The sequence below is a fragment of the Rhea pennata genome, chromosome 25, assembly GCF_028389875.1.
Source record: "Rhea pennata isolate bPtePen1 chromosome 25, bPtePen1.pri, whole genome shotgun sequence".
Taxonomy (NCBI): domain Eukaryota; kingdom Metazoa; phylum Chordata; class Aves; order Rheiformes; family Rheidae; genus Rhea; species Rhea pennata.
In genome coordinates, this window is record NC_084687.1 from 4599330 (window position 1) to 4608907 (window position 9578).

General features: G+C 71.4%; 1 protein-coding gene across 7 annotated transcripts; it reads left to right on the top strand.

The window, feature by feature from the left end:
• Window positions 1-1944: 1944 nt before the first annotated feature.
• On the top strand, window positions 1945-8248 carry PRICKLE4 (prickle planar cell polarity protein 4). 7 transcript variants are annotated; one of them, XM_062595183.1, is made up of 8 exons: window positions 1945-2044; window positions 2385-2457; window positions 4361-5420; window positions 5706-5813; window positions 5914-6051; window positions 6158-6817; window positions 6894-7184; window positions 7315-7783. In XM_062595183.1, the coding sequence occupies exons 3-8, from the start codon at window positions 5271-5273 to the stop codon at window positions 7699-7701; spliced, it is 1734 nt and encodes a 577-aa protein (XP_062451167.1). In that variant the 5' UTR covers window positions 1945-2044; window positions 2385-2457; window positions 4361-5270; the 3' UTR covers window positions 7702-7783. The 7 variants fall into 7 exon arrangements, with proteins under 7 accessions (XP_062451167.1, XP_062451170.1, XP_062451171.1 ...); XM_062595186.1 differs by having other exon boundaries at window positions 5268-5420; XM_062595187.1 differs by lacking the exon at window positions 2385-2457 and having other exon boundaries at window positions 1962-2044; window positions 5268-5420.
• Window positions 8249-9578: the final 1330 nt, after the last annotated feature.

Sequence of the window (9578 nt, forward strand, 5' to 3'; positions counted from 1 at the left end):
GACAGGGAGGCAATCGGGATGCTGAGGTGTCCATGGGGCAGGAGGGGATGCTGGGGGTGGGAGCCATCGGGGCAGGAGGGGTGCTGGGAGGGGTCAGTGGGGCAGGAGGGATGCTGTGAGTGGAGGTCAGTGGGGCAGGAGGGGATGCTGTGGGGTCAGTGGGGCAGGAGGGGATGCTGTGGGGTCAGTGGGACGGGAGGGATGCTGTGGGTGGAGGTCAGTGGGGCAGGAGGGGATGCTGTGAGGTCAGTGGGACGGGAGGGATGCTGTGAGTGGAGGTCAGTGGGGCAGGAGGGGATGCTGTGGGTGGAGGTCAGTGGGGCAGGAGGGATGCTGTGGGGTCAGTGGGACGGGAGGGATGCTGTGAGTGGAGGTCAGTGGGGCAGGAGGGATGCTGTGGGGTCAGTGGGACAGGAGGGATGCTGTGGGTGGAGGTCAGTGGGGCAGGAGGGGATGCTGTGAGTGGAGGTCAGTGGGGCCGGAGGGGATGCTGTGGGGTCAGTGGGGCAGGAGGGATGCTGTGGGGTCAATGAGGCAGGAGGGGATGCTGTGAGTGGAGGTCAGTGGGGCCGGAGGGGATGCTGTGGGGTCAGTGGGGCAGGAGGAGGTGCAGAGAGGGCAGGACACAGGGCGCTGTGGGGGGGGAGGCAGGGGGGGCCTGGTGCAGGAGAGCGCCTGCCCCCCTCCCACCCGCCGCAGCCCTAGGTGCCGCCTGCCGCCCACCCCACGGGGGACCGGTGGCCGCGGGGGGGGCTCGGGGCAGGCGCGCCGGGCGGGAGCCGGGGCAGAGCCGGCGCAGCGGGCGCCGCACGCTCCTGCTCTCGCCTCGCACCGCCCTGGGGGCCCCGCGAGCCCCGACGGCGGCGGCGGCGGCGGCGGCGCGGACACCCGGCGGCGCGGTCCGAGTCCCATCCGTGCCGCCGTCGGGCGGGGCGGAGCTGCCAGACGTCTGCAGCAGCCGCGGTTATACCTGGGGTTTCGGCTCCTCGGCCGAGACGCTCCCAGTCTGTCCCGGTGCGAAGCTGGGGGCAGCGAGGGTTTCGCCAGCCTGCTCCACTCTCGGAGCTGCGGGCCGGCGCCCTGCTCTGCCCGCTCCCTGCCCGGCGTCGGTGGGAGCCCCTGCTGCCGCCCGGGCGAGCCCTGGGCCGCCCGAGCCCCGCCGGTGCCGTCAGGGGGATTTGAGCGTTTCTGCGGTGCTTCTCTTCCGCGGCGCCCGCTGCAGGGGCCCCGCCGCGCCGCCGTGCAAAGTCCGAGGCGGCGAACGGTCGAGATAAAGCTGCTGAGATCGGCCTGTCACCGACCCCAAACACGGCGGATTAGTTTCCCCGGCGGAGAGCCAGGCCCTTAAAGGCTCCCTCGGGAGCAGGCTCCGAGGGGGAGCGGGCGCCTGGCAGGGATGAGCCCCCTTCTCCTTTTTCCTGCCCGGGTGATTTTTGCAGATCGGGAGGATATCAAGACCAGCTGCAGTAACCCGTGCTCGGACAGCAGCCCCGGGCGGCCTCTCCTAGCAGCGCTACCGCGGGAGCCTGGCTGCATCCTTCGACAGCTTCCCCTCGCCTTCCCGGGGAGACCCCGATCCCGCGGAGACCTGCGCAGGGCACAAGCACTTTCCCCCCGGCTCCCACCGGAGCCCAAGCCAAGGCGCAGCCCGGGGCGGCGAGCGCCTCGGATCCAGCATCCCCGGCCGAGCTGGTGGGGCTGGGGCGGCCGGGCCACCGCTGTGCCGGTCCCTCCGGCCACGGCAGCACGCTGGAAAATCCCACGGCACACGGAAGCGCAGAGAAACAACCTACCCTGAAAGGCAGGCTTCGGAAAGTCTGGTAAACATTGCCCTGATTCTCACCCCGGTGCAATTGCAGCAGCCGAAGCCGGTCGGAACGGCTTTTCGGAGACACGTCAGGTGTTCAGGGCTTGGGAAAAGTAGGACATCCCGCCTCGGCCCGGCTCGCTCCGCCGCGCGAGCCCGGCCGAGGCCTCCCCACCTCCGAACCCGCCTGGAACGACACCTCCCCCTCTGGTGAGGCTCCGGCTCCTTCCGATCTAGGTAGGAAAATAAATCACAGCGGATCACAAAAGTCATTGCGGCGGCAACCGGGGCCGAGCTGAGCCGCGGACGGAGGGAAGGGCGCGGACGCTCAGAAAATGAGAGGTAGCGAGAAAAACAGGCGTCAGGGAGAGCTCGTTCCCCTGCAGGGTTAACGAACGCCCCCCTCGCCGGCGCGCTCTTCCCCTCCCTGCCTGCCGCTGCCGTCCCTGCCATTGGCTGTCTCTGTAGGTTTAGGCTAAAAAGCCTGTAATTAGGACCCCAGCTGACACAGATCCAGTTTCCTGGGCAGGCAGATTAAAAAAAAAAAAAAAAAAAAAAAATTGTTTCCCTAACTCAGCTTGGATGTTTTCCTTTCGCTTCGCGAAGCTCCCCCCGACTCAGCCTCCGTTCCCGCGCCTCCGCCGCGGCAGGTAGGGCGAGCGGGAGCGCCCGGCGCCGCGGCCGTGGCCGTGGCCGTGGCTGTGGCCGGAGCGGGCGGCCGAGCCCGCCGCGGCGCCGCAGGTACGTGGGCCGCGCGGCCGAGCCGAAGCCGGGCGGAAAGGGGTTATTTTTCTCAGGGCGGTTGGAACGGCGGGACGCGCGCCGATGGAGCTCGAGATGGAGGAGAAAATATTGGGAATGGGGGGGGGGAAAGCAGGTAATTCCCCATCTGGGAGCTGTTGCAAATGGGAAGACGAGCAAAACAAGGAAAAATTGAATTTGGGAGGGATTTTGGCTGCTTCCTCTGTGGGAAAAATAAACCGGAGGAGGAAAATAGTGCTGCTGCCCCCTCCAGCCCGGCAGGCTTTGTCTGCAGCAAACGCCCGTCGAGAGCGCGAGACGGTGTCGGCTTTACCGCCGCCGGAGCTCGGCCGTTCGGGGCTGCCCTGAGCGCGCAGGTGGACACGTGCCGCGGCACGGCTTTCCCTCGGCTCCGGCGCCTGGAAAAGCCGCCGGCCGGCTGGAGGCTGCGGGGTGCCGGCGGCTCCGCCGGGATGGAGAGCCGGCGCCGCGGGGGCGAGGCAGGTCTTGGATGACTGAGTCGCAGCGGGTTAATGGGTTACTGCTCCTCGCCGGGACGGGGCACCGGACGTGCCTGCGCTCTCGGAGCGGGGAAAAACGCCACGGCTGTGTTGACGGCACCTCTCGCAAAAACAGGCTGCCGCGTGGGTGCAGCTCTGCGTCCGAAAGCGGCCAGCGCTCGCGATGGGATCCGGCCTCGAGAAATTGCGTTTCCCGGTGGCCTGGGGAGGGTCTGGTGCTGCTGCAAAACAGGCCACAGCTGCCCGAACCGGGGTCTTGTAAAACTGAGAGGTGACTCTGGAAAACCGAAGGCGCCGATCAGACCCGGCGCGTGCCGGGAGCCGGGAACGAGGAGGGCGCGCGTGCCGCGGCCGGCCGGGGCCGGGGCTGCTCCCGGAAAGCCAGCCAAGGCGAACGCCCCCGTGAATTTAGCCCCTTTGACGCCAGGAGCCGCGGCTGCTTTGCAAAGGGCCACGACCGCCGCGGGAAGCGCGCTCCGAGCGGGAAAGGAAAGCCAGGAGCGGGACGCGGGAGGGTCCGAGCGCGGCAGCGGGCGGCAGAGCGCGCCGGGACGGCCGGGCCCCGGGGGGCGCAGGGGCTGGCCGCAGGCGAGAGCGGCGGGGCGAGCGGCCGCCGGAGCGGAGCAGCCCGACCTGCTGGAGCCGCCTGGCTCCTCAGCACGGGCGACGCTTCCCGCTGTCACCGTCTGCTGCTAATTACAGGGAGTTGCCGGCAGCCCAGACGGCCGCCTAATTGCATCAAGCCAAGCCGGGCCGGGCTCTCCCCCAGCGCGCTCCCTCCTGGGCCGCGCGGCTCCCCGGCACGGCTCGCTGCGCGGGCGCGCGCCTCCGGAGACCCGCTGGGACAGGGGCCGATCGCGGCTCCGAGCGGGACGCCCGCCGGACGACGGCTCCGGGAACCCGGCTGGCAGCGAGGGGCCGCAGGGGGAAGCCGGAGGCAAGCTGCGCCGCGGCAGGGCGGCATCCGGCGGGTCGAATTAAGAGCAAGCTGGATTAGACGTGTGTAGCTTGGAGGCTTAGTGAACCGGGCCAGAGCCAGGCAACACCATCCATCTCCCAGGGGAGGGGGACACGCATTGCTGCCGGTGCCAAAGACGGAGCAGCAGAGCTGGGACTGGAGCTGGGCTCACAGGGGTGCTGGTTCAGCAGCCCCGGGGACGCCAGCGCGCCCAGACCAGCCCCGGCTCTACCCTCCACTCTGCCCGGCCGCGGGGCCCTGCGAGCGGGGCACGAAGCCCTTTTTGTCTTATCCCGCTGACTAGCCAATTTGCAGAGTTAATCATTGACCCAGGTGCACCGCGGGGAAACCTGAGCTGCCGGAGCCTGGACCCACCGGAGAGGGCCCGGATCGGGAGCGGGCTGGCGTTCGGATGCAAGGTCCAGCGCCCCGGGACACAGCACGGGAAGGGACAGCGGGGCTGGAGGGGTGCGATGCAAAGAGGCACGGTGCCTGGCACGGGCTCGGGCGGGAGGCATTGAAGCCAGAGCAGCCGGGACGTTGCTGCTGCCAGCCCTGAGAGCACGGGCAGGGGATAAAACAGATGCACAGCAGTATCGTGCCAGCTCGTGGTGCCCGGTTTGCACCCATATTGCTGCAGCACGTCCATCCGTGCGGGAGTCCAGGGTGCCCCGTGGCACCTGGGCTTGCCCCGGGAGCAGCGGCGCAGCCCCGGCCCCCCCCCGGCTCGCGGCACTGGGACGGCGTCCAGGCGCCCCGGGAGCCGCCGGATCGCCATCACGCCTTTGTTTTGGAAACCCAAGCGAGGAAGGAAGCGAGCAGCGAAAAAGCGCCGCGCGCGCGGGGAGGAGGGGACGGGACGGGACGGGACGGGCGTGCAACCATTAGCAGGGCAAGGCGGTGGCGGCTGGGCGAGCCGGCTGCCCCGGCAGGAACAGCCGCTCCGGCCTGAACAATAGCAGCCCAGGGGGAATAAATTACTTTCCACTGAATTGGGCTGGACCTCGATCTCCTCCCACTGCTCCGCTCGGAGACAGGCCACAAAACCAGGGATTAACCAAGCGCAGCAGCCCTGGGAGCCCCTGCGTTTCGCTAGCGATTCAGCAGAGGGTCCCGAGGCTCCCGCGGCGGCTCCGCGGGACCATCCCGGAGCGGGGTCCGTGCCCGGGATGCCGCGGCGTGTCCTGGATGCGGACCCGCCGTCCCGGCCGGCTCCGAGCCCTCTCGCCTCTCTCCGCAGCTCATGTCCCTGCGGAGCCCCGCATGGCCCCGGCGAGCCGAGCGGCCCCCCTGCGGCACCGCCGCCGGCCTCCCTCCCGCCTCCTCCGACAGCGACTCCGGCTGCGCCCTGGAGGAGTACGCGGAGCCCCCCGCCGAGCCCGCGCCCCCCGAGGTGGGCAGGACCCCCCCCCCCTGCTGCACCCCAGGTCCTGTCCCGGCACCCAGCATCCTTCCCCCCCGGCGGTGCATCGTGGATGGGGAGGGAAGGCAGGAGCGTGGCGCGGGGGGCATCGCGGGGCCGGGAGCGGGGTGAGCCGGGCCAGCCGCCCCGCCGGCGGCGAGGCACCGCCACGAGCCGTGCCGGGGCGAACCCGCCCCTCCCGGGGCCGCAGCGAGGCAGCTTAATCCCCTGCCAAAAAATCCACTTGTGCTTCTCTCCCCGGCGCGACGTCCCAAGGCGCCCGCGCGGCCCGCCGCCCGCTCGCCCGAGCCCGCCCCTCCGGCCGACGGCAACCGGCTCCGCGTCCGAGCCCTGCTGCAGCAGCTGCCGCCGCAGGACTGCGATGTAAGACGCGGCGCTCGCGGAGCGCAGCCCTTCGCGGAGGCGGCAGCGCCCGGGCGCCGTGCGGCCCCCCTCACCCGCCGCGTCCCCCGTGCCCGCGCAGGAGCGGTACTGCCCCGGCTTGGCCGAGGAGGAGAGGGAGCAGCTGCAAGCGTTCAGCGCCCGGCGCCGCCGCGAGGCCCTGGGGCAGGGGCTGGCGTGCCCGGTGCCGGGTCCCTGCCACGGGTGCCCCTGCAAGAAGGTGAGACATCCTCTGCCCCCACCGCCTCGACCGCGACGGACGGCGGCCGGGGCGCCGCCGTGCCCGCGCAGCCGCCGAGCCCCGTCCGCCTCCCTTGGCTTTGCAGTGCGGCCGGAGGCTGAACCGCGGCGACCCGGGGGTTTCGGCGTCCAGGCTGGGCGATGAGCTCTGGCACCCGTCCTGCTTCTGCTGCCACTTCTGCCACCAGCCCCTGGTGGATCTCATCTACTTCCAGCAGGACGGCAGGATCTACTGCGGCCGGCACCACGCCGAGCTCTTCCGGCCCCGCTGCGCCTCCTGCGACCAGGTGGGTGCCGGCGGGGAGCAGCCGGGGCCGCGCTCGGCTCGGCTCCGCTCGGCTCAGCTCGGCTCGGCTCTGCCAGCTGCGCCCACGCCGGGCCGGGGGGGCTGCAGATGCAACGGGGCCCCCCGGCTGCAAAGCAACGGAGGGGAGGGCGGGGGGCAGGCGGGGACCCCCGGGAGCCCGACGGCCGATCCGCGCCGCGGGCAGCGCGTCGCGGCCACGTCGACGGGTGCTCGGAGGGCGGCCGGTTTCTGTCTGCCCCCCCCCCCCCGCAGCTCATCTTCCTGGACGAGTGCGTGGAGGCGGAGGGCCGGCGCTGGCACCCCGAGCACTTCTGCTGCCTGGAGTGCCAGGCGCCGCTGCGCGGGCAGCGCTACGTCATGGCCAGCGGCCGGCCCTGCTGCGGCGGCTGCTTCGAGCGCCTCTACGCCGAGCCGTGCCAGGCCTGCGGTGAGCCCATCGGTAGGTCGCGGCGCCGGGGTCCCGGCGCGGCCGGAGCCGGGAAGAGCCCGCCGCTCACCCGCCGCCCCTCGCCCAGGCGCCGACAGCGAAGAGGCCACGCACCAGGGGCTGCGCTGGCATGCCCGCGCCGCCTGCTTCTGCTGCAGCCTCTGCCGAACGCCGCTCCGCGGGCGGCCCGTCACCTCCCGCCGCAGCCTGCTCTACTGCTCCGAAGCCTGCAGCCGCGAGCGGGACGCCTCCTCCGCCGCCTCCGACTCCTCTGACTCGGCCTTCGTCTCAGCCCCGTCCCCGGACTCGACGCCCGTCTCCCGCGCTGCCCGGAGCGCCTCGCCGGCCGCGGGCTGCGGGCAGCGGCTGCAAGGGGCCGGTACGGTTCCCGGCGCGGGCAAAACCGGCCCCAGGGCGTTTTGCGCCCGCTGCGAGCGTGCAGCCCGCCCGCCGCAGCCGCCGGGGCGGGCTCAGCCCTCTCTCACCCCTCCTCGCTCTCCTCCTTGCAGAGCCAGAGCCGGATCAGGCCCCTGTGCACCCTGCCTTCAGGAGCGCGGACGACCGCGGAGCAGCGGCCAAGGCGAGGAGCAGGGATGCTCCGCGCCCTGGCACGCCGCTCGCCCCGCAGCCCGGCGCGGAGGGTCCAAGCGGCCCCGGAGCACCAGGCCACCCGGCCGCAGGGAGCCCCGACCCGAGAGCGCCGCAGGGCGACGGGGACCTGCGCTTCCGAGGCGACCTGCCCCCCGCCCGACGCAGCCCGAGGCCGCGGGATGGCGAGCTGCAGGATGGCACAGAAGAGGAAGACTCCTGGTGCCCAACCTGCTCTTCGTCTTCGGACTCAGACTCAGAAGAGGAGGGTTTCTTCTTCGGGAAGCCCATCCCCAAACCCGGGATGAGCTCCCTGGGCCGGGAGCACCGGGGCCGGACGGCGAAGCCGCGGGGCAGCAGCAGGCACTGCAGCGTGTCCTAGCCGCGGCAACACGGCAGCCGCGCTGGCACCGCGTTTAAGCAGAGGAGCAGCGGGGAGGCTCCTCCCGGTCCAGCACCGCCGTCCTGCTCGCACCCCCCGGCCCCGGCCGCCTTTGCAGTCCCTTCCCAGCGCGGTTTGGAACCGGCCCAGTGCTGGCAGGGAGAAGCCGCCGGGATCCCCTTCGCTGGCAGAGCGCAGCCTGCAATTCCTGCCGGCCTCGCTCGCAATTAAGAACAGGTAAAGCAAGCTCGGGAGAAGCCAGCCGACAGCCGGGGCTGCATCCTGCCGCCCCCGACGCCGCGTGCGGATTTCCCACCTGCAGGAGCGGATCCTTGAAGGACGCGGCCCCGCGCCGGGCACTTGAACCGCGGGGAAGGGGTGGGGGGGGAGCAGCGGCGGCGCTGCAGCCGGCTCCGACACCGCGGCGCTGCAATAAAGCTCGGCCGCGATCCGCGCGCCGCGGAGCCGAACAAGCCTGGCCCGTTCCTCCCCGCCGGCGTTAACGCGCGGCTGGGGGCAGGCGCTGGTGAGGGGCGGCACGGGCGGCGGGCACAGCAGGGACGGGACGGGGTCCCCCACTGAGCGCAACAGCGCAGGGGCAGCAAGGGTGACTGCTGCTTTAATTTTAGATTTAAAACCCGCGAGAGGACAGACCTCAGCTCTTAACGCAACACCCGTGCGAACAGGAGCCTAGGGAGGAGGAGGAGGAGGAGGAAGGCTGCTGGGTGCAGCCTGGTGGCACCCCTCGTCCCCGCCGCCAACAGCGGTTCCCACCGGACCCCCGGGGCCGAGCACCCGCTCGTCCTCCCCGCGGGGGCTCAGCGGCCGGCGGCGGCCGCGTCCTAGCTGTCGATGAAGCTCTCCAGCTGCCGGAGGTGGTGGCCGCGGGCCTGGCGGAGGTTGGCGCGCAGCGCCAGCCCCATCGCCGCCTCCATGGAGGGCTCCTTCTGCAGCAGCATCGCGGCCGCCACGGCCAAGGCCAGGCCGAAGCGCTGGTAGGACTGCGGGAGGGAGGCGGGGGGGCAGCGGGCGCGGGGCTGCGGGCGCCTCCAGGGCTGGCGCCCGGCTCGCGAGCGTCTCCGACCGGCGCGGAGCACCCGGCGGGTCCCCCCCCCCGCCCCGTCCCGTCCCCCCGGCACCCTCGCGCCCCGCGGGGTCCCCCGGCGCTCACCCACTCGATCTCCTCCTTCCTAGCCAGCACGGCAGCGGAGCGGGGGTCTCTGCCGGACGGCAAGGGGGTCGGGAGCGCGGAGCGGCAGCCGCTGCCGGCCGCAGCCTGGCGAGAGGAAGAGGGGGATGCGCGGAAGGCGAGAAGGAACCGGGGCGAAGGGATGGGGCTGCTGGAAGACATGGCCGTGTAATCCCACCCTCGGAAAAGCCGGAGAGAAAATCCCCCCTCCAGCCCCCGTGCCGCTCCTGGGGTCGGCTCCCACCCGGAGCGGGGACCCGGAGACGCCTCCGGACCAGCAAAGGCACCGGCGGGCCGGGGCAGAGCCCGCTGCTGCCTCCCAGCTCCGTCTGCTCCTCTCCCGCCGGAGGCAGAGCTGAAACACAGCTAGCGCCAGTCCCTGACCGCTACTGGGGAAACCGGGCGCTAGTGCCAGTCCCTGACCGCTACTGGGGGAACTGGGTGCACGTGGCGGGGCTGACGAACAAAAACAGGGGAAAACAGCCAAAAAAAAAAAAAAAAAAAAAAAAAAGAAGCAGGGGAAAACAGGGAAAATAGCAAAAATGAGTTTTGGGTGAGCGCCCCTCTCCCTGCCCTTGGCTTGAGGCTCGGCAGGAAGGAGGAGACGCATCGGC

What these genes read in the sequence shown, in the direction of transcription:
- PRICKLE4 (XM_062595183.1), top strand. Translation starts at nt 5,271, where the DNA reads ATGTCCCTGCGGAGCCCCGCATGGCCCCGGCGAGCCGAGCGGCCCCCC. An exon ending in TGCCGCCGCAGGACTGCGAT is followed by an intron (nt 5,814 to 5,913) that starts GTAAGACGCGGC and finishes GTGCCCGCGCAG; the next exon opens with GAGCGGTACTGCCCCGGCTT. An exon ending in GCAGCGGCTGCAAGGGGCCG is followed by an intron (nt 7,185 to 7,314) that starts GTACGGTTCCCG and finishes TCCTCCTTGCAG; the next exon opens with AGCCAGAGCCGGATCAGGCC.